The sequence below is a fragment of the Siniperca chuatsi genome, linkage group LG21, assembly GCF_020085105.1.
Source record: "Siniperca chuatsi isolate FFG_IHB_CAS linkage group LG21, ASM2008510v1, whole genome shotgun sequence".
NCBI lineage: Eukaryota > Metazoa > Chordata > Actinopteri > Centrarchiformes > Sinipercidae > Siniperca > Siniperca chuatsi.
In genome coordinates, this window is record NC_058062.1 from 3,811,062 (window position 1) to 3,835,530 (window position 24,469).

At 39.2% G+C, this 24,469-nt stretch overlaps 3 protein-coding genes across 6 annotated transcripts; 1 reads left to right on the top strand and 2 right to left on the bottom strand.

The window, feature by feature from the left end:
- Window positions 1–710: 710 nt before the first annotated feature.
- Window positions 711–15,390, top strand: LOC122869233 (germ cell-specific gene 1-like protein). Its single transcript, XM_044182009.1, has 6 exons — window positions 711–1,249; window positions 3,911–3,958; window positions 4,611–4,763; window positions 9,418–9,529; window positions 10,505–13,614; window positions 15,257–15,390. Exons 1-5 carry the CDS (start codon window positions 946–948, stop codon window positions 10,806–10,808), a joined length of 921 nt encoding a protein of 306 aa, XP_044037944.1. The 5' UTR covers window positions 711–945; the 3' UTR covers window positions 10,809–13,614; window positions 15,257–15,390.
- LOC122869234 (protein NATD1-like) lies at window positions 13,698–15,563 on the bottom strand. 2 transcript variants are annotated; one of them, XM_044182012.1, is made up of 3 exons: window positions 15,333–15,563; window positions 14,531–14,649; window positions 13,698–14,434 (listed from the first exon to the last, which is right to left on the bottom strand). In XM_044182012.1, exons 1-3 carry the CDS (start codon window positions 15,478–15,480, stop codon window positions 14,318–14,320), a joined length of 384 nt encoding a protein of 127 aa, XP_044037947.1. In that variant the 5' UTR covers window positions 15,481–15,563; the 3' UTR covers window positions 13,698–14,317. The 2 variants fall into 2 exon arrangements, with proteins under 2 accessions (XP_044037947.1, XP_044037945.1); XM_044182010.1 differs by having other exon boundaries at window positions 14,531–14,652.
- Window positions 15,564–16,301: 738 nt separating this feature from the next.
- Window positions 16,302–24,001, bottom strand: LOC122869232 (dehydrogenase/reductase SDR family member 7C-B-like). Of its 3 annotated transcripts, XM_044182006.1 has the most exons (8): window positions 23,846–23,974; window positions 22,130–22,209; window positions 21,266–21,443; window positions 21,026–21,138; window positions 19,685–19,895; window positions 19,510–19,602; window positions 18,429–18,584; window positions 16,302–17,027 (listed from the first exon to the last, which is right to left on the bottom strand). In XM_044182006.1, exons 2-8 carry the CDS (start codon window positions 22,181–22,183, stop codon window positions 16,822–16,824), a joined length of 1,011 nt encoding a protein of 336 aa, XP_044037941.1. In that variant the 5' UTR covers window positions 22,184–22,209; window positions 23,846–23,974; the 3' UTR covers window positions 16,302–16,821. The 3 variants fall into 3 exon arrangements, with proteins under 3 accessions (XP_044037941.1, XP_044037942.1, XP_044037943.1); XM_044182007.1 differs by lacking the exon at window positions 22,130–22,209 and having other exon boundaries at window positions 23,846–24,001; XM_044182008.1 differs by lacking the exon at window positions 19,510–19,602 and having other exon boundaries at window positions 23,846–23,976.
- Between the last annotated feature and the right edge of the window lie 468 nt (window positions 24,002–24,469).

The window sequence follows — 24,469 nt, forward strand, 5'->3', positions numbered from 1 at the left end:
CCCAGGTTGGGAACCACTGTCTTAACGCATAAGTGTCATCAGATCATTTATTTGCTCATCCGTTTGCCGAATATAAAACTTCACACAAAGAGACTTCAAGAAATCATGCATCTCACCTCTGCAGTGAATTACAGCTCAAACCAACGGCGACAAGTTTGTTACTGAATGTCTGAGCATTATGACAAATTTAATAGAGTGATGGAAAATTATAGAGAAGAAAAGACAAATGCATGAAAGTAAAGACAGCAGATGTCATCTCCTTCACATTCTTCTGTAAGTGATGTGTCTTCATTTGCGCAGTGTATCCCACATCAACAGGCTATTAGACATGAGGAGAGTTTCCCTGCATGCACACACATTATGGATGGATTTTAATATGAGACTGTACACATTATGTCACATTATGTCAGCGACTGTAAAACAGGCACTTGGTCTGCGGCTGAAATTACTTTGAGATATGCCTTGACATGAAATGCAGAGCAGTCAGGGAAATGTAAACTTGTCCTGGATTATAATCTAAGCTCATAGTAATCTTTTTTTTTATTATTAATATGCTCAAAGGAAGTCTGGAATATAATATGCCATTTGTAATGGATCATTTTGCAGGGAAAGATTTGTGGAAGGGGAGGAGCGATGGGGTTGGATGAGAAGCAGAGAGTGAAGAGTGAAAGAGTTCAAATGAAGCAGAGAAAAGCAAAGAGTCACTGGACTGCCATGGGTGTCTATTGTTTCTGTGGAAGTGGAGAGAATAAATCCTTTAATCAAGGTGGTAGCGCATCATTAGAGCCGGCAGAGTTATGTACAGAATTCTCACCCAAGGAGCCTGAAATGCAACAAGATTATGAAGATTTGATATATCTGCTGGGAGGCGAAACACGGTGGCTACATATCAAAAGCCAGGATTAGTTGCCTTTTCATTTCATCTCCTCTGGCCTGGCCTCGACCATGAGGCTAGAGCGCGGGCGGCGGGCTTCTCTGGCACTCACCCTCAACTTTGTGGCGTTTGCTTTTGCCTTATCAGCGGTGACCACCAGCTACTGGTGTGAGGGGACCAGGAAGGTGCCCAAACCCTTCTGCACAGGACCACCGATGAAGGCGAAGCAGTGGTTCTGCATCCGCTTCAACAGCTCCAACATCAACGACAGCCGGTTGGTCCAGTACATCTTTGAGACCGGAGAGGAGAAGTTCCTTTTGAGGAAGTTCCACACAGGCATATTTTTCTCCTGTGAGCAGGCCGCCGACATGAACGGTAAGCCTGACAACGAGCCCTGCAGCTTCAGCTAGGTGTTCAAAAACAGGAAGTGATGATGGAGGAAGCAAAAATCTCTTTTGTCCATCTACAGGTTATAAATGTCAACCCCTCTGGAGTCCATCTAATCATCGGTGAATACACATAACAGGTTTTATTTACTGTAACATAAGCCTTCACACAGTATTTCATTTATGGCTGTAGACAAATTTTTAAAAAATTGAAAGACAGACAGAAAGTTAAACTGTGAATTATTAATATTTGTATTGATATACAGGTATGACAAAGGCACAGAAATGAGTTGGGATCAAATCACTTAACATGCAAATAGACTGTATATAGTTTATAGTTATAGTATTTTATATTTTTCTGCAATTTTGTGTGTATAAATATAAACATATAATATTTTACAACCTACAACTGCATAATATCTAATAATAATATATTTCAAGTGATTATGACTAAAGAATTGTACATTTTACACCTGTTTCATGTTTCATGTATTTTGGTTTTCTGGCAGCTTTATACTTTGTTGAATTGACATAATGATAAAACAGACTTATAGCTGAGTTTGTGCTGAAAAAAAGGACACCATGCATGTGGGCTAAGGGCAGTTTAAAACAATGACAAAAATGAATGCATGGAAAGTTGGCAAAAACGAACCAAAATCAGCCTGGACTGTAGAGGGTTAATTCTGTGACATGTTGCAGAAGGTAACTACAAAAATGTCCTGCATGTTGCATCATAGCCTGTAGTTTTCCACCTGCGGTCATCAGGTTTAATATGAATTAAAGTCAAAGCTAAATCTCATAAAACTGAACACACACCTTACAAATTTCTATTTTCTCCGTTAATCATTTCACCGGGAAATCATATGAGCAGGTAGGGACGCACCAGAGCAAGTCTACCTGCAGTTTGGATCTTTAGGCAGAGGTGAAAGAAGTACTCAGATCTTTTACTTAAGTAAAAGTAGCAATACCACAGTGTAGAAATACTCTGCATACAAATAAAATGCATTCAAAATGTGACTTCAGTAACAATACAATAGTATTAGCATCAAAATATACTTAAAGTACTAAAAGTAAAAGTATTCCTTTTGCAGAATGTCCCATTTCAGAATAATGTATATTATTGAATTGTAATTATTGTGTAATATCAATTTCATTCAACTAGTAGAGGTTGGGCTAATTTGAGCTACTTTATATTGTTTACTACTGGGTATCTTAATCTGTAATAATAAATTGTAATTTATTTGTTGTTATATTTTGTATGAATAATCTGAATCTGAAACTAGTCATTGAAGCCATCTAATAAATGTAATGGAGTAAAAAGTACAAACTGAAACTAAGTATTGCTTCAGCAGACGATAGTAGGTTGTCAGGGAAAGAAAAACTGCAGCAAAATAAAAACACTGTCAGTTTCATAATTCCACACGCTGTATGTTGAAGTTTACAGTGTGTACAGTTCCTGTTAGCCTCAAGGAGAAACTTTTCAGTGATCAGAAAGATGCTTTAATAACTTTTTCATCAGGACACGGCAGTGAAAATGTTGACTGTTTCTTAAAGCCCCTGAAAACTTGGTTTCATATCATATGTTCACAATCACAAGTTTTTCTTGATAACATTAAATATTCATGACTAAATAAGCAACGATCTAAGTTTTGAAAAATACATTGTGTGGGGTGATTTGACCAGATTTGATTTACATTGGCCTGCCGACATTAGCAGACAGCCCCTAATTGCCAAAATCCTGATTGCATCAAAATACGTGACATCACCTTTTTCCAACGGAGCCCCGCCCACTTTAAACCAATGAGAAGAGCGCTGAGAAAATTACAAATCTCTCGTGAAACTGAACTGTTGTTACTTTGGCAGATTATTTTGTGCTCATATATGATCTCATTGCTCATAGAAAGAAGCAGATTGAGAAAATATGCTTTCAGGGCCTTTAAGTTTCCCATGAGCTGATGATGTGCCCTCAAGAAAATCACTACAGGAAACTGTAAGAGCTAAAAACCTTCAAAAAGTCTGTGTAATGTTGAGTAACACATAGGAGAACATGTGTACAGTATGTCTCTTTGTGTTTATCAGGAACTGTAATTATCATCAAAATGCAGAATAAGCAACTACATCACACTGTGGATTTGTAAGATTTTGTTTTAACATTGCTAGCAGAGCTACTGCGAGTCAGAACCAGATGAAAACCATTTCCTCTTAGCGTTGCATGCGAGCCATCCCATTTGGTTTCATAAGCTCTGGTAATAAGGCCGAGTCAAATAAGTTTGTATAATGGATTTGCATGCAACTTATAGACAAATGTGTTTAATCTACTGACTTCCACCAATATTTTCTCAGGAACACAAACACAGAAGGACTCCAACAGCTATCATGTGATGTATCATCAGTTCACATCTCCAGCTGCGGCAGACGGCTGTGCATGTTTCTGCAAACTGTTTTCAAATTATTGGAATAATGCAGCATGAATTCAGTTTAAAGCTGGATTTGCCCTGAAAACTAAAACTCATATTGTTACCATAATTAATACTAAATCACATAGTTTCTTCAAGGGAATTATTCAGAAATTACAGGCCCATAAAGTAAAAGTATCAATCATTCTACAACAACAACTTAATTTTACTGTATTTTTTCCTTCTGATCACAGGGTTTGACTGTCGGGACTTCTCAGAGATAGCACCAGAACATGAGAGAGGTTGGTAATATTATGGAAGTTTGAAATTTGAAAAACTATGAGCAAATGTTTTGTTTGAAAGTTTCAAGAGAGAAAATTGTGTGATGCATTCCTAAACATGGGTAACCCCTTATTTGGAAGGACGTGTTATAGCACTAACACGGCTACCTAAATTTCAACATTTACCTTGACTCCCACTTAAAGAAACATTTTTACTGTCAGCCACCAACCAGTGTCAAACATATCTTTATCAACACTAGAGTACTTGCACATAACACATTTTTCACTTTCCACTAGTTTTGATTGGGTTGTTTTGACACAATATTAAAATGATGATTTTTGAAGCACCCCTTTTCAACCAATCACTAAGCTGGAAGCTAAAGATTATGGTGCTGAGAGAACTGAAAACACAATCTGCAGCTTGAATCAATTCACTTTTAGATTCTGGGTCAATTTTGGATGAATTTGGCAACTATGGCGACGTGTTTTGTTCACAAATTCAACAACGAAACGTTTTCACAGACGATCAGATGCAGATCTCCAGACCTAACAGCAGCAGACCTGTTGTCTGCCTTTAGACAAGTGGGATTATTCATCAGAACAGGGTATTATGAGGACAACACAACTCAATTTTGTCTCCATATCTCCCTCCCTCCCTCCCTCTGTTTTCTAGGGGTCCTGTGGTTGTGTATAGTGGCTGAGAGTCTGTACCTCACCCTGCTCTTCACAGGCGGGGCTCTGATGACCCTGGAGCAGTGTCCCTGCTTTAGTATCATGAACAAACTGAAGCTCAGTGCCTTCGCCGCCTTGTGCACTGCCCTGTCAGGTAAAGAAGCTCTGCTGTTTTCTTTCTAGCTATCACCGTGACGTCAAACAGACAAGCTGACAACAGGTGTGATGTGGGCGTGGGTGTATCTACTTGTTTTGAATGACAGCAGCTGATGCCGACCTCCCGCTGCTACACATAGAAATCCCAGTGCAAACATTGCTTAGAGGCAGTGCTGCTCTGGTTGACGTGAGTGGAGCAACGAGAGACCTGCAGTTTCTCTGGTTAGTAGAGATAAACTGAATCACAGTGCAAAAGACAAGAGTTATCAGTTAGCTTGTTGGCCCACTGAACGTCCAAATAGTCATACTATTCTTTAGGTATCTAATAGCCCCGCTCTAGTCCCAGAAGGTCCCATAGAAAAGCTCAGGGAAGCAGCTGCTCTTAACGCAGGTGGTTCTTTTCATTTGCCAAAACAACCAGTTAGTCTTCATCCTATAATCCTTTATTCTTGTAAAAAAACGAAAAATACTGCTTGAAAAACACTTCCGCTATAGCATAAATCTCCTCTTTGTGTCGCCTGTCGAAGGCTGTTGGGGGGAAAAACACCAACCGTCAAGTACCAGTGGGGGTTTTCCATCGTCCGGCCTCAGGGGGCAGTAATGAGCCCATTACGGTTTGGATGTAATGGGCTCACTGACGCCGCACTAGAAAACTTACTTCAACAAGCGACACAAAGGTCATGAAGGTGCATGAATTAAAACAATCAGTCTTTATAATATTAATTTAGTTTTTGACCAGAGGGAGGAGCATGCCAGCAGAATAAGTGTTCAGTGGTTAATTATTATAGTTTACTTAATTGATTAATACAATTTGTGATTGTTATGTCTTTAAATATGAATAAAGAGAACTATTTTTAAGTTAGAATCCTTAAGATTTTCATGAAATCAAACCCAGTATTTGATATTATTTATGGTGGCATTTCTTCAGTTCAATGTTTTTACATTCTGTAATTACCTCTCTATATCTCTATATAGTAGTGTTCATCGTTAGTGGTGGAGTCCGCCATTCAAATTGGATTCAAATTGGCTTCACGTGCATGAGGGAAACGATGTAATCTATCGTTACTGTTTGTGATTTATCTCACTGATATCAGCCTCACTGTTGGCTCAGTTCATCAGTGCCGTATTAAGTTACTGCTAACACAAACCCAACAAAACACAGGGAGGCTTTTATTGTAAAGGAGTCACAGGAAATGCAATGTAAAACATGAGAAACAAACAATTTGTAGAGTAGATACATTTAACAAAAATACAATTAAAAAGACCATTGAAAAAATATATAATTTATCCATTTAGAATAGTTTAGCAATGATTTAAAGCCAAAATAATAATGCTAACTTAACTAATCACATTGTTTTCCAATGCATCAGTTAAACATTATTTACAGAATAAAATTCATTATTCTGGTGCTAATTATCTGATTTACACAAACTGTGATATCCTTCAGCTCAGTCACTGAAATTATATTTGCAGTTCTGCCCCTGTCTTTTCTGAGTTTTGCTCTGAACGATGACCACTGGGATCACTCGACTAAATCCAGCTGGGCTGAACCAATCAAGCGGGTGAAACCACAGCGGGACAGCCTGTCACATAATGTCAGTTTGAACTGTGATTCCTGCCATAAATCTGGATTAATTCCTTGGGTTTCCTGTTTTTGGAACAATGTCTGTATGCCAAAAAGCTTCAGTTATCCTTGTTTAACTGTGCTTTGTGGGTAATAAATACAGTACATTTATGCAACTGTGAAATGCTGCGCATCAAACAAACCACTGCAATTTTTACATAGCTTTGATATTTAACAACCCTCAACTCTGTTCCCCAAACTAAATATTATATTAAAAAAGGGAAAACTGTCTTTGCGGTAAAGTGTTGTGCTTATTTTAAAAACCTATAATGAGCATATAAAATACAGTGCATTGTTATACAGTAAATTCAACCACCCAGCAGTTTAAAAAATGAATAATATTTGCTCCACCGCAGCCAGCTTCAACATTAAAATGCATTTTACATGTTACTGCATCAATAATAATGATCTATTAGTATAATATATAAAAACGTAACAACGACAGAGCCCATTTTGGCTGCAAAGTGCTTTTCTTTTATACTTTAAGTATAAAATGATTTTACTTACTTTTACTCAAGTAATATTTTGAATGCAAGACTTTTACTTGTAACAGCGTATTTTTAAAGTGTGGTATTGCTACTTAATTAAAATATCTTAATACTTCTTCCATCACTGTTTATAACACACTGTAATGTAGTAGTTGTACGCAGATATAAGGACATTTTAAGTGTTTGTGAATGTACAGTAAATGTCAACAATTGTAATTTCTCTTATGAAGACAAGTTTATATTATTGAAAAAGTCTCTGCACACCTGAATATGAGACAGGTGCGTCGTAGGAGGAAAGCACAATTTGAATAAAAATGACGAAACCCCCGAACACTGTCTCGCTTATTGTTGGAATATTTCTTAATTCACAACATTACGACAACAGTTCCATATATATATCTACAGTATATATATACATATATATATATAATCTGCCTCAATTTTATGCGAGTAAGACAAGGAGCAGGGCAGCAGGTCAGGCTGGCTGAAGGAGGTGAGGTGGACAGTCAGTCCGCACCAGCGAGCATACAGAGCAGCTAACTCTACTGCGTCCACTCACTTCCTCGGAGGATTTGCTGGTTTGTGGACTAATCGGATTGGAGCAGGGGCAGCGGTTTTGGGCTGTGCCAAGACCTGCCCAGAGGAGCCCCCCCTCTACTCCCCATCCCCTGACTCCCATCCCCTGTTGTTACGAGTTAATCCCAAGAAAAGCAGCTGTGGAGAGGCAGACTTCTGGATGAGAGAGGGCCAGGATCCGGCAGGGAGATAACAGAGAGGCCAGTTCACCTCACCCAGAGTCTGAATATCACACATCCCAGTTTGTGTTCAGGGACTGAACATAAAAGTAAAAGTATGTTTTAGGCTTCAATATTGTGTCCTTTGACCAAATTGCAATACAGTTTTACTGTCAGTGAATATTTGTTCCTTAAAGATCTCTCTTTCCGTTTATTTGCAAGAAAACTACAACCAGTGCACTTCATTTTGCATTTGTAACGAGGTGCATATGATCTTTTAATGTCTACACTGTAAAAACACATAATTTAGTTTGGTGAAATCAACTGATTTTTTATCATCAACAAAAGGTGAAATAGTGTGTCAGTTTTAAGTCTAACTTACTTAAATGACTACATGTAATGTATACCTGCCGTTACAACACTCCTGTTTTTCCATCTCAAACTTTATTATGAATACACAGATCCAAGTTTTGGATGTTCTCCTGACGTCGCCGAAGTTGCCAGATCGTCTATGAAACACATCTACACACACAATCCACACACTACATACAATTTCAACCCATCTGCTACCGCAACCTGGCAACCAACACCCCGATCCAAGGGGTGTGTGCGCAGCTGCTCTCTGCGCAGGCAGACGGGCCAGCTAACTTAACGTTAGCTGTTGTCAAAATGTCAGGGCATGACAGCAGGCAGCTGTTTACAGCAAATACTCTCTGATAAACCCACTAAACACTTCCTGCCCAGCACTAAACAACAGAGAGACACAGTTGGAGACTAGCTGGTGAACATAGTGGAGCATTTAGCAGCTAAAGGGCCAGATATTTCCCTCAGGAGTTGGTGGAGACCAAAAACAGAGCTAAAAGAGAGAGAGTATTGGACTTACATTCATCAGGTGACACAAACAAGACTCCAAATGAATGCTGCTTTGTGTCTGATGGATGTGTAAATAAGCAACTGTTCGCTAACATGTTCCCCATGACAACGTAAAAGGTGTTCACAACCTGTTTCCGATATAGTAAATCAGTTATTGCAGGTTTAAAACATTTGTTCCTTACAGATCTCTCTTTCTGCTTATTTGCAAGAAAACTGCAACCAGTGCACTTCATTTTGCTCTTGTGTCCTCTGTGTTGTCTGTTGGACTTGTGATCACACACCTCATCACAAATGGGTGTGGACAGGTGTGCTTAGGTGTGCTGAGCATAGCGGCACGGGCGGGGAAACCCACCTACAGGGAGTGTAGGCAGTATATGAAGCGGACGGTTGAATCTTGAACAGCAGCAGATAGCGGAGATGCTGTAGTAAACTTTAATTTCATCCTTTCATGACTTTCAAGTGTTGGCAGAGATAGTACAGCACCATTTCCATTTGGATTCAGCCACAACAAGTCATGTGAAATATGTTTTTTATTAGTCTCTATTGTTTACAATGCTGCTGGTACATGTGGTATTTTGTTTACTACGGCATGCGCCATTTTGTGTGCTGCTAGATGGCAGGTTGCTGCATGCAGGATTATTTGCCTGGTTGTAGTTGCTCTGTAAATTAGCACCTTCAGAATCATTTCAGAAACTGTTATGAATTCAAGTGGAAGCTGAATGAATGAGTGCTTGCTAAACACAACAAATTAAGTGTAAAATATGCATACTCCCCATCATGCACTCTATTTAGTTTAGCCCTCTATAAACCATTATTAGAGAGAATCCTCTTCCACCCACATGTTATTAAAATAATAAGTAATTTGTGTAAGTGGATTAAATTAGGTTTTCAGATATTACTGCACAATGCATACTGATTTGCTCTTGTTCTCAGGCCTTTGTGGGATGGTGGCCCACATGATGTTTACCACCATATTCCAGCTGGCTGTCGCTATGGGGCCAGAAGACTGGAGGCCCAAGACCTGGGACTACAGCTGGTCTTATGTGTAAGCACGTTTTACATCTACTGAAAAATGTGTCGTCCTAGCTGGTTAGTTTAAAGTCGAACTGAAATTTGAATTCTTTTTTCTCAAGGAATCAGCGTGGATATAGTATATCTTCGGTGTTTGTTTTGTCTTGTGTACTTATTTTGCTCAAAATTGTCATTTCCAAAAAGAAGAAATTGGCTCCAGCGGAGGATGTCGGTACTGTAATTTGATTCGTCCAATATCTGTGAAGCCAGGCACTAAAAATAGTTCATAGCATTGTTTCAGTTCCACTCCTGCAGTTAAACAGCTGGGGGGCTCACATTGTTAGGCATTTCTTCTTGCTGTTGGTCCCGTGTGTGATTTGTGTAACTTTTAGCGCCAATGATCGTCTCGTTTAATCTGATATCTGCGGCGGATGTGGTGGTGTCAGGTCACGTGACCTCATAAATGTGGAGGCTGTGTGAACTGATCAGGATCAAGACTTTTGACTCTGATTGGAAGTTAAAAGACTGTAGACGAGCTGTGTCCGAAACTGCTCCCTCTTTCACTCAAAGGTTTACTCAATAGTGAGCAGTAAATTGAGATTTCGTACACTGACTTACTTACGTACACTTTTGCGTCACACAACGGACATTTTATCTATAAAAATGATCTATAAAATGTGACGCAGCAGACAGTAGGACAGTACATATACATACACATATCCATACACATATACATGCCATGGTTCTCATCCCATTGTGGAACTGTTGAGGTCACATACAAATGGCGGACAGTAATGTGTCCAAAATCTGTTTTATCCTCTTTTGAAAACTATGCACAATAGCTTCAGTATCATTTTAGTTTATTTTTCCTTCAGATTGCAGTTCGACTTTAAGAAACAAATAAATGTACAGAAAAGACATCTCCCTGTTAATTTGTCTATTTGGTAAGAGTTCTTATATTTGCAGCAGTGTGACTTTAGTCTAATACTGTTTTCAAACCTCTTCTCAGCTTAGCGTGGGGCTCCTTTGGCACCTGCATGGCGTCTGCAGTGACAGCGCTCAACAGGTACACAAAGACCATCATAGAGTTTAAATACAAGCGGCGGAACATCGAGAAGAGCCTGATGATCAAGCAGAAGATGATAGAACTGGACCTCCCCGAGCAGATGTGGGACACGTACCTGACCGCGGTGCCCTCTGACGCCGAGGCACAGCTAGAACTGCCGGTCAACGGCCACAAACCGTCCACAGGAACAACGTATGTGGTCGAAATGGACAATGTACCAGAACAACAAGGAGAGGCATATTGTTAAAAATGGGGTTGCTATCCCCGTCCCCGTACCCCACTGGAACAGTTTCTGGGGCTGATTTCCTGGACCTAGATTGACTCTTGTTCCTGGATTTAAATTTCTAATACAGGAGAATATTTTTATTTTTTTTTTGTTCCTCGCCACACATCAAATGTGTGTCTGGGAAGCCAGAGGCCAGAAATACTGCAACATGGTCGGCTTTGACACGACAAGCATTTAATCAAATCTTTCAATGCTTTATTATTTGTGGGATGTAGGGAAGAGGGCTGCAATTTCAACGTCTTCACACTAATCTGTGACAAGCTGCAGGATGTGCAGGCTGCTGCTGCAGCACAGATCCTTTATGTCTGTTTCAATTTAGGAGGTGTTTTGCTGAATTGGCCTTTTTTTAACTGAAGTTGCATCAAAATTTTACTCATCTGTTCTCTCTCTGGGACGAGGCTTGGTCACCTGCTCAGTAAAACGGACAATGGCCGGGATCGGGGCAGAAAATGATCTCAGTGAGAACATTAAACCATCATGGATGGATTACTGAATGGGCACAGGCCCAGGGGTCCAGGGGGTCAAGGGACTGTTAACAGTCAATCAAAGGACTACGAATAGACACAAAATAACTAAAAAGAGACGCAAAACGACCACAAAGACACACAAAACAACCACAAATCCACAAAATGACCACAAAGACGCACAAAACGACTACAAAGACACACAAAACGACCACAAAGTCGTACAAAATGACCACAAACGATGCAGCTGTTTTGTGTCTCTTTCAGTCTGGGGGTCTTGCTCCTATATGTAGGAGGTCTTTTTACAGGCCCATTGTCTCATAATCCGTTCACGTATACCATAACACATCTGAGGAAAGATTATGGTTGTCAACAAAAAGTACATCATACATATATGTGTCTGCAGCCAACACTGAGTATTATAATCATGACTGTTATTCAGGAACAGATGGGATGAGCCGATTTCTCCCAGCTGTGTCTGTGCTCGGTTCATCATACAGCTCATATGGAGCTGAAAGGATCAGCCGGCGCTTGTTGTTATATTGACGGTCGCTACTTGGCAGGCAAATTTACAGCATGTGCATATGCACGGACGTCTGCAAATATGCTTCAGAAAAGGTGTTAATAAAGCTTCACACTTTTGATGGTGCAGAATGATGTGTTAACAAAATGCTCACATGTATTTGATTTTTGGAAGCAGCACTGCCCATGTTCGGGCTCCTCTCATGCGCCATTTGGATTAATTTCACCATTTTTACCCATGTATAAATTCTGTCACTGATTATTAAAAAAAAATCTTTGTATCCAATTTCAAATCAGCATTTTGCTTTTTAGTCTTCTCACTTATGATTTGTCTGGGGCTGATGCTTTTTGATGGGTTCTTATTGGTGTACTGGATGTTGAACAGTTTCTAACTTGAGATATAAATCAAACATTAGATCAAAATAGGAGTGAAGGGAAATGTCTGTAATGGAGTGAGACTGACATCTGTTGGAACAAAAGTATATGACACACAGACTGTGATGAACTGAGCAGGATACCTTTGTGTTTCTAGCACAACAAATTAATTTCTGTGTCATTTGATCATTGAGTATACCTGTCATTGAAGATGTAATGAAGATGCAAAATAAAGTACGCTTGTGCTGTTAACTGATCCTCAAAACAAAACTCTACCAAATACAATTAAAACCCTGATTATTGTTCGGCTCAATAAAGTCACTCCTCCTCCTGTAGTTGCTGATCTCTTACGTTTGTTCTTCCTGAAGGCACCGCCCGACTCTCTCCCCTGCAGACGACCTGACGCTGTGTTTTGGTTGAACACGGGAGTTATTTCTGCTGCTGCGGTGGCAGAAGTAATCTCATTAGGTGGCGAGAATCCAAGATATACTGTGCTCGCCTAACATGCGCTGATTTCAGCTCTCGGGGAGGTAGCAGCTAAAGGAAAATTACAGTTTATTATGAAATGAGTGTTATTTTAGCAGTTTTTTGCCTGACATCTTGACACAAGCTTTACAACAGAGTGCACAGGGAAACTACACGAGTGGTCCTTCACTGTTTAATCATGTTATTATATTTCTATTAATATAATATAAGTGAACATTTATCACCCAAACTGCCTGTTCAAAATACCCATTCAATCTTGCAGAGCTACCTCCTGGTTCCAACTTAATCTATCATACATGCATTTTTAGCCACACTGGCAGCATGGCTCTGGGGTCGGTCCGCCACTTTGGTCCAGACTGAAACATCACAACTATTGGATGGATTGTCGTGAAATGTGTGGCGCTCAGGGGATGAATCCTACTGACTTTGGTGATCCTCTGACTTTTCATGTAGCGCCACCATCAGGTCAAAAATTTGGTTTATAAACAAATTCCTGCAAAACTAATAAGATTCCCATCATTCCTCAGCTGTGCTTTGTGTTTAGTGCTAATTAGCCAATATTAGTATGCTAACACACTAAGATGGTGACTGTGAACTTGGTAAACATTTTACCTGCTCTGCCAGCTGGAGAGTCCAGGAAACATGGGGAGAACCCGGCGCTTTGATGCCACCAGACCTTTCGCTCCTGCTGGGGTTCGAGAGGCTTGCATGATTTGTGATGACAAAGTGACAGTTTGTTTACCACTAGAGCAGCATGTTGGACATCCTGCAGAAACAAATGGCAGGTACCTGCTAACCCCCAGAGAGCTGTACTATCATGTTTCTAGTTCTTCAGATACAAGTCTTCCACCTCCAGAAAATCCCTGAGGATTCTTCTTTTAGGGCAGTGATTCGATTCTCAACCAGGAGCACTTCCACGGGTACGTGGAAACATATATCTATATATAGATATATAGTTGTTGTGATTGGCTATCAATACTCACACAGTAAACTATCCTTAAGCTTAAGTGAAGAAAAGATCATGTTTTAATTGTCAACAAATAGGTCTTGGCAAGTTTTACCCTCAATATTACATTTACTAAACTTGAAAAAGTGCTTAAAAACTTAAAAAGTGTGCAGACATTATCAATATCCCAACATTATGCATTGATAAATATTGATATATTTATATAAATTTCAATGTCTTGTCCCAACATTGAATAATTAATAAATATTACTACTACTACTACTAGAAAATATGGCAGGCTGATAACAGACACAAGATTAAAAAAAATGCAATCTGATATAAAAAAAAAAAAAAGGATAAACTGTCTGGTTTCAGGTTGACAAAAAAAATAAAATCAACACTAACTTTACTCATATTTACCAGGCATTAAATTTGTGTCCCATTTAAAAATAATCTGAATTATTCTGTGGCTAAATTTGAGTTTGAGCAGGTATTTGTATAATATCCACAGTAAAACGATCACTATTCATAACCATGACTTTTAGATGCTGTCGATTGTACAGCTCAAGGAGCTTTGCATCCTCCTTTTGGCCTCTGTAGTCCTGTACGGTAAAGTGCATGAGGTTGTAGTTGATTTGAGGTAGCATCCCAGGCTGTACTGGACAAACAGGCTGCAGTCAAGTGATGACAAGTTCTTTATAATGTTGTAGTGGGTGGCCCTCAATGTACTTCTTTATATACCAACAGGAGACATGAGCCTTAAGGTTTTCTTCAACCAGAAAGTCCATGGCAGCCTGGAAAAGGAACATTAAATGCATAAAAACATCTAATATATGACCTGACACCACAGCCTTTCAACCAGACTGATGCCTGAAAGGTTTAACTCTTACCTGTGACAGCAGTGCAGCGACACCTTGGCCCCTAAATGTCTCTGGTACATAGGTTGACATTAGGTCCACCTCCTTGTCCCCGGTGAACCTGTACTGCAGTACCGCACAGTCGCGGGACCCTGCTTAGGGAATCACACACAACAAGGGACCCCAAAGTGAGCAAAGTAAACGTGTAAAATCAACTGTTTACTTTGAATTATTCGAGTATTTATTGAATTACCTCGTTTTATAATGAGGTACCAATTTACCATCTCTTTTGTTAATGGGGTGAAGGACACTGGGTGGAAGTTAAATTCTGTATGAGGCACCATAAAGCCTTTTACCAGCCATATATTAACCATTTGATAGAGATTATGAACACCAAACTCCCTCCAAAAATACCTATAGCCTATTTAGGTGGCCCCCACTTCACTACTATGCTACTGTGGCTAACTAGACAAAAATTTACTAAAATCTGTTACTTTTGCTAATTATATGTATGCCGAACTGTTAGGAGGCTAGAAACAAATCGTATGAAGTACAAGTCATTTATATCGTCTGTGCAACGTTTGCCCTCGGTCGAATTCATATTAAATTCCAGGATTTTTAAATGGAGTTTCGTTTAAGCATTCTCTCCGTACGAAAGAGAACAACATTTGAGCAGAATCAAAATACACATCTGCAACGAAACTGCTGTATATTCCAACGGTGAATTAATCCATCACACAGAGTTGTGTGTTTCTGCAGGCCGCGAGTGGACGACGGGCTTCCTTACGAGATCTCCCCCGGCACCGGAGCGTCAGCCCCGGTTCTCTCTGCTTACCAGCCCCGCTGCCCGGAGTGACGGTAAAGCGCTGGTTGTGTCGGTCATGTTCCACCAATAAACTGCAGCTCGGCGCACTGAAGGCGGTCGGATAAGACTTCAGTCGGAGAGTTAACGCAGTGAGTCTGGAAAACATTTTAAAGATCATTTATACATGAAAGGACACTGAGCAGCATGTAGCAGTGACTGTACAGACTGTCCACTAGGGGGCGCCACATGCACACAAGACCATAATGAACTTTTTCATGACCTTTGTTTGACCTCTAGAGAACAAATTCGGTTTAAATTTAATTTAAATATGAAAATGTGGCTTTTACTAATTAGCCAACGCACACAACATGGCCATTAATCACAGCCACGATTTAATGATGAGTAAAAGTCATTTTAACATTTAGGTGTACAAATGTGTTTTGACAATTTCTACAGCATGTAAGTCTGATGTTTTATCTGATAACGCTTTACCTTACAGTTCTGTAATTTTCAAATCATTTCCTAGGAAATGTTCTAGAAAGATCTATATGATTTGGTATTAATTATAGAGAAAATAGTGAAAGTAATCAGTCATCACCCTTCCACATTTCAACTAACTGCAAACATAACTTAGAAAGTCTTTTAGTCAGTGTACAGCAGGTCAGCTGGAAATGGAAAAATGTTAAATTTGTCTACAAGCAAGCTTACAATTCTACAAATATGCAGAGTAAAAGTTTCTAATAATAAATTGAAGATGAATGAATATTTACATGGGTTTAAACTGAGCTTTTCTTTAAGAAAGATATATTCTTTAATTTAGTTATTTGCAGAAATTCTCCTTGGAAATTATAAAATAAAGTGTTAATGTTTTTCTTTCAGCACATGTGGTCCTGGTGCCAGCAATAAACTTCTGGGGAAATTTATTTTAACTGGAAAAAAATCATTAAAAAAAACAAATAATAAAATAAAAATGTAAAAAAAAAATACTTTTACATGACATGGGCTTACACATAGATACTTTTATTTGTATTCTAAATGTTATCAAGTCCACAAATACAAGAACAGATACAATTTTTATGTAAATTCTGCACTCTAGTGATAATTTTATGTACGTTAACCTGTAAAATATACAGAAAATGATTCCTTCTGATGGAGAAACTATGGAAAATCAACATATAACGATAAATATGAGGTGTCCTTTGGATGTCATCACAACTCAGGACAGCATGTTCTCTGTACACATTTTTAAAGATCATTTTTAAGTTTGACCATATTCCTTGTCAGTACATTTAAGATCAACACTCAGATGGTTTAAATGCAATCTGGGGGCTCACATCTTAAATGTAGCTCAAAAGATTTAATGGAAAAACAGGACAGAACAGATTATCAAAGTTATTTTCAGGCTGCCTGCATGGATGAATGGGCGATAAAACATCAATCCCAGACCTGCTGTAATTTTCCACTGATTTGTTTCACCTTCGCCCCGTCATAAATATCCTCAGTCATTACGGCCGCAGCACTACATCTTCTCAGAGGCAGCAGCGTTGTTTACTCCTGCAGCCATCACAGCGAAGAACACATTAGGGAAGAAGGATCTGGTGTAGATGGCCACCTTGGGGAGCGAGGGAGCAATTACCACCTCTTTCCTCTTGTTGTTTAAAGTCTTCACGATCTCAGCAGCTGCCTCATCTGGAGAAACGCCAAAGGGTTTCTTAGTGTACAACACTGCAAAGAGCCGAGAGAGAGAGAGGTGAGGAAAGAACGACAAAATAAGGCAAATAATACAGTTTTTATTTATTATCTAAAAACATAGTCTTGAACTAAACCAAAGTTTACATGTTTATTTTACATATTTGTTGTACGGCTGTATACCAGTGGTGGAATTTAACATTTACTGACGTACTTTAGTGCAAGTTTGAGGCACTTTACTTGAGTATTTCCATTTGATGCTACTTTATACTTCTACTTCACTACATTTCAGAGGGAAATATTGTACTTTTTACTCCACTACATTTATAGAACAGCTGTAGTTACTTTGAAGATCAAGATGTTATACATAAAACATATGATCAGTTTATAAAATATGCAGTTATAAAGATTAAAGTACCCAACAGTATATAAAGTTGTTAAATTCACTCTACCATTGACAACATTTAAATGTTGCTAATACTTTAATCAATCAGTAATTATCCAATCCAATAATATATATATATATATATATATATATACTGTATATATGACTGGGCCAGTTTGCATAATGAGTCCCTTTACTTTTGATACCTTAAGTACACTTTGCTGGTGATAATTGTGTACTTTTAAGTGTCACTTGAGTAAGATTTTAAATGCAGGACTTTTTATTACCTAAAGTGTTTTTTTCATTGTAGTATCATTAATTTTACTTAAGTAAAATATCTCAATACTTCTTCAGTGCCATGTTTTCTGTCTGTATCTCAACCTATCAAATAAAGGTAAAGGTAGTAAATGTGTCTCACAATATATATATATATATATATATGTATATATTTAGAAAAAAAAATTCTGCTAATTTTTTTAAATCATCTTGTTTTTTTATTTCCTTTTTGTGTGTTTCTTTTCCTGGTAAGGGTGGGCGATAAACATAGTTTGGTTTTAATCCGATACCAAGTAATATCAGGGTGAAAAATCAGTTATTGCACTTTAAGAATATGCACGATATTATAATATTTAAGCTCAGGGCCCGTCTACAAGACGGGGCCTAAAGATCAGGTAGATGCAGGAGTCGCCTTTTGGCCCTTTACATTTCAGTTTATATTAATCAGTTAATTAAATTACCAGAAAGTAATTGGCACACAGTAAACCTAGGGCCTCTGGGGCCCCCTGATGGTCTGTTGCCCAATTGAAAATGTATTCCTGCGTAGGACAGAATAAAAAAACAGTGACAAAGTGAAAACGTTGCTCTTGTGGTGCCTCAGAAAAAGGTGAGGTGATCGGCAAGAATTCATCCACAGACAAACCCACCGAATGGGAATCAGATCTGTCCCGATGATGTTGCTCGACCAGAGGGGAAAATCAACCCGAATCATCCTCCAGGGACCATGAATACACAGTACACGTTATCATGGCAGTCTGACCTGTAGTTGTACTTACGTGACCAGATGGATCGGGAGGAGGCTGCCTCTGTGTTTTCAGACGCAGAGTGACTGATGAAGGTGTGGTTGATGGTGCTGACGGAGATGCCGTACTCTTCCACTTCAGCTCTCAGGCAGTCAAAGAAGGCCTGGACCGCATGTTTAGAGGCTGCATCTGGAAAAACACGCGAAATAACACACCTGAATGATCCCGCTCCTGACAGCTTACAAATTTCAGTATGTTATACTACAGCCATCTACACCCCATCGTTACCATGACCTCCTTTTGAAGATCATCACTGAGAACATTATTAGCATCTAAGCTCTGCGTGTGCTAATAGGTCCGTTTTGCTGGGTGTTTTGTTTTTTCGGATTTTCGTTTTTATAAATATTACATATATTATTCTAATCTTTATTGTATAACATTTTTGTAGTATTGCATTTTCTTGTGTCTGAATAAACTGAGGAGTCTGCAGCCATGCTAGCGTCTCTGTGAGGCTGTACAGCTCTGCTTTGAGCTAAATCCTAACGTCACCATGCTAACATACTGATGTTTAGAAAGCATTATGTTAAGCATGTTTACCATCTTAGTTTAGCATATTAGCATGCTAACATTTGCTAGTTAGCACTAAACACAAAGTACAGCTGAGGCTGATGGGAATGTCATTAGTTTTGCAGGTGTTTGGTCATAAACCAGCATTGCACAAATTTAAATTTGAACCTGATGATGGCGCTAGAAAAGTCAGAGTTTCACCAAAGTCAGTAGGATTCATCGTCTGGGATCCTGAATGTCTGCACAAAATTTCATGGCAATCCATCCAGTAGTTGTTGAGATATTTTAGTCTTGGACCGACTGACGGCCCGACATTGCCGTCCCAGGAGAACATGCTGCCAGTGTGGCTAAAACACACCAGCAGTAGCAGCTACCAGGCCATTTGTCTCATTTATTTAAAGGATTTAATGTGCAGTAATTACACCAAAGTATCAGACTTCATTAGAGAATGGTACACTAATGTTAATAGGTGCTTTATGTACAGTAGCACCTCAAGTAAGAGTTGAAAATGTCCTGTGTATTTCCCTTCATAAACCCCTGAACTCACATGCAGTGCGGAAAGGCACCGCTAGTTTCCCTTGGATGCTGTTGACCAGGAGCAGGTGGCCAGCTCTCCTGGAGATCATGGAGGGCAGCAAACCTGAAACAGAAATGTTCGACACACTGCAAAGCAAGAATAAGCAAGCAACAGAAGAAATGTTCTGTGCGTTTCCATCATCTACCTTTGGCCAGTGTGGCCGGTCCAAAGTAGTTGTTGTCCATTAGTAACTTGTCCATCTCCAGAGACAGACTCTGTGCAGGTGCTTTGACCTTTATGCTGCTGTTGAGGATGAGAATATCCAGGCAGCCGTAACACTCCAGGATCTCTGCGATCGCCTCAGGCATGCTGTCCATATCTCCAAAATCCAGCAGCACCAGTTTAGAGGGAAACGTCTGAGGAGGAGAAACAGTCATGAGAAGGAGGTCTGCAGAGGTGGAAAGTAACTACAGTTGTACTTTACACCTCTACTCCACTCCATTTATCTGTCAACTGTAGTTACTTTTAAAACACATTGTTAAAGATTAAATCAGTGGTTTCCAATCGTTTTGTTGGTGAGATTCTGTTCTTATTTTGAGCTAAACAATCACTTAAAATACACCATTGTTAACTTTAGTCACTCGTGCTGACATGTTGGGAAATACTTACTGTATATTAATGAACAAACTGCCAGTGGTGAAAAGTAACTAAGTACATTAACTCAAGTACTTTACTTACATATACTTTTGAGGTACTTTACATGCCACTTTATACTTGTTACTCCATAACGTTCAGAGGGAAATACTGTCCTTTTGATGCCACTACATTTATCTAGTTAGTTTTCAGATCACAATTTTACATTAAAAACATATATGTCAATAAAATACAACATATTTTTGAAGATGAAACCTTTTGACTTGTGATCCCTTTACAAAAAAACTAGTTGGGTCTAGTTTCAAATGTCTAAAATTGTTATAAGTTCCACCAAGAAAGAGACATTTTCCCTCTGAACGTCTCACATGGTTTCATTTAAATAGCTGTTTGAGGCCCAAAGAATTAAAATGATCCAATATTTCACAAAAAAAAGCAAAGATTAAAAAACTGAATGTAAATTTGTGTATCAGAACTTTGTTTTTACTTTTGTCATCAGATTTGGTTGCCCACGCTGTGATTTTAAGTCCGTCCTGGGAGAGGGATCCCTCGTCTGTTGCTGAGTTTTTCTTTATCTGAATCGAGAGTCTAAGGACAAAGGGTGTCGTATGCTGACTAAATAAAACTTGACTTGACTTGGAAATTATCTGGTGACCCCTTGGAGGGGCCCGACCCCTAGGTTGGGAACCACTGGACTAAACTACCTAACTGTATGTAAAGCAGTTAAAACTAGCTCCACCTCGAGCAGCTACAGCAGTAACATGCTGCCGTAACATTGATGCATCCGTATTAACAATCCAATAATGTCATATATAATTACCGATCATACAAGTCAGGCACAAATTAATCCGTTCGGTCATCTTTGTCTTTCCTGTTTCAGTACTGATATACTTACTACAGTTGGGTCTGAGGCGTTTGCCAAATCATCGGCAAGTTCTTCAAGTTTCTCCCAGCTTTTGCCACAGAGGATCAGCCTCGCCCCTCCTTTGTGAAACACACCTGCACATTCTTCATTGATAAATCAAAAAAAAAGTTAAACAAGACGTGAAATAACTGTAAAATCGTGAATGTAAGTACTTTGCAGAGCAATTTTTTATTTGTTTTTGTCTTTAACAACAAAGCATGCTTATGTTACCTTTTCCAAGCCCGGATAAAGCATCGGTTATAACCACCACCTTATTGCGTACGGATGTTTTGGACAACAGACTGATAACCGCACCATAGAGGTAGAAAAATCCAGCGGTTAGCACGACTACAAACGGCACCAGCAGAACTGTGGTGGTCCATACTGGGTCCATCTCCTGGAGGATATCCTGAAAAATGTTTTATTTTTATATTAAATATGCAGAATTGAAATAAAAAATATATATATTTGCACTTGAACAAAATATTAAATAAATAGTTCAACCTTCTGGGAAATACGTTTATTCGCTTTCTTTTGGCTTTCTTAAGGCTTCAGCCAGCAGCCGGTTAGGTTGGTTTAGCTTAGCATAAAGACTGGAAATGGGGGAAACAGCTAGCCTGGCTCTGGGTAACAAAATCTACCTACCAGCACCTCTAAAGCTTAATAACGTTAATGTTTTGTTACCTTTGGACAGAGCCAGGCTAGCTGTTTCCCCCTGTTTCCAGTCTTTGTGCTAAGCTACGCTAACTGGTTGCTGACTGTGGCCTCATATTTATCGTACAGACGTGAGAGCGGTATCAATCTTCTCATCTAAATCCCTGGAAGAAAACGAATAAGTATGTTTCCCAAAATATCGAACTATTCCTTTAAAAAAACAGGATCAACAAAACCAGTGATAAACCACCAGTGTTGATGTTGTCATGAGGGGTCGTGGTTAGCTAGCAGGTTTTTGTTGTTAAAGCATGTTCAAAGATTTAAACATACTTTTTAGATGGAAGATGATTTCTCTGATGATGCAGATGAGATGGGATGGGATGTCAAAGACCATTTAGGATCTAGTGAACATGATTTACATGAAAAAGGAGCGTTTCATACCCAAAAGCTCTCCGGCTCCGTAACATTCGACTCCATCTCACCCTCTACAACCATTTTTAAATCTAACTATTCTTACAGCTCTGAAATAAAAACAGAGAAGACATTTTTAACCATGTCCTTACATTAGTCATCAATAATGTCTCTATATGAGATTTGTGCCTACTGGAAATACATTACATTCAATATTTATACACATTATACAGACATGTAGTGCTTCATGAGGTAAAATCACATTTCCAAATCATAAAACTGAAACTAAGATTCGACTGGGGAAAAAACACTTTTATTTGGAAATCTGCCATTTGACTGGATGTATCATATCAGGCTGGAGCGAACATGGTTGTTGAGCCTCCACCACTTCCCTCCAGGCTGGTTTGGATTGTTTTGAGCTGCTAAAATCCAAGCATGTGAAACTTTTGCAAACATTATGGGTACGAAGCAGCATTCAAATCTTAAGGTTGAACTTTTAAATTCTGCTTTTTAACTTTTCAAACCGTAGATTAAACTTTCAAAACTTACTCTCAACCTTTCAGATCTTAGTTTCAGTTTCATGATTTGTGAATGTGATTATATCTCATAGATGGATGCATTACTGAACAGGGCCTCTGGCCCCTATTTGAAGTGACTGTTAACATTTCTTGTTGGGAAATCAATCAGACGACCACAAAGACATGCGAAACGACTACAAAGAGAAACAAAACAACTACAAAGAGACACAACGCGACCACAGAGAGACGCAAAATGGCAACAAAGAGAAACGAAACAACTACAAAGAGACACAACCACAAAGAGACACAACGCCACCACAAAAAGACACAAAACAACCACAAAGAGACGCAAAATGGCAACAAAGAGAGACAAAACAACTACAAAGAGACACAACACAACCACAAAGAGACACAACACAACCACAAAGAGACACAACGCCACCACAAAAAGACACAAAACAACCACAAAGAGACGCAAAATGGCAACAAAGAGAAACAAAACAACTACAGAGACACAACACGACCACAAAGAGACGCAAAATGGCACGCAAAGAGAGACAAAACAACTACAAAGAGACACAACACAACCAAAAAGAGACATAACACGACCACAAAGAGACACAATGCGTCCACAAAGAGACACAACGCGACCACAAAAAGACACAATGCGACCACAAAGAGACGCAAAATGGCAACAAAGAGACACAAAGCTTGGGGGGCCTTTGTCTGTGCCCAGGGGCCCGTAGTCTCATAATCTGTCCATGACATCATGGTGTTTGAGTTACAGAATATCTTTGATAATCAGCTTGCAGAGACAATCTTTCCTTTACATAAAGCATAATCTGTTAGAAACCACTTGACAAGGCCAGTTTTTTGTCATCAGATTATAAAGACCGGCACTAACATGGGAGTTTGAAGATAACCTTTTGGTTTAGGTTTACCAAGCCAAGCACCTGCTGTTTGTCCAAGAAGGGGCTTCTAAATATAAACTGCCCTAGAAATAGATACTGTATCTCTCACAGAGTACTAGCCACATTATTCCACAACAAATTCAAGAGCTGCATAAACACAATCAAAAACTGAACAGGGATAAAGAAACTGAGCGCTTTTTATTCTGTGCAGCAACTGTCTTCAGTACAATTAAAGATAATAAATAAAATGAAAATGTCACTGCACTTTGCACAGTGTCCTCAATATTGCAAGGAATGAATTAGCAGCCAACACTTACTGCTTCTCAGGCCTCTGCAGGTGTTCTGCTCTCTGGATTTATTCCACTCCTGAGGAGATGTAGCTGCACGCCTCAGCAGCTCACTCACAGAGCTCCTCCGACATGACAGTCGACAGAGCAATACTTTGGGATTTGAGCTCTTTTAATAGCAGCACAGCTGAGTCAGTTATTTTCCATGTATGTTGTCAACATGTTATGTTTAGAATGACAGGCGGGGATGGGAGGGGGGCTGCTGGGTAAGGTGTTTCCATTGGCTGTGTTATGGCTTCCTTTAGGCGACATTTCTGATGTACTGTACATTGCAAAGAATACTTACAGTCATATAGTGCAAAACAGATCCAATAATAGAAGCTAGCTTTATCAGAGTCATGCATTTTAAAGTGATCTATGGATTGAGTAGGCGTAGAGAGCAGTGGTGTTGAGGTCTTCAGGGTGAGATGTGTTTCATTTGCAACTTTATTTTTATTTATATTTTCAGGCAAAAAGAGTGGGCTGACATGAGCAGCATAATACTTGCAAAGGAACACGGTCTTACAATGACACACGTGATGGGTTACATCTTTTCTGCACATACATGTAGTTCATTTATTTTCACTATTTTACATATTGTTCACATCATACTCT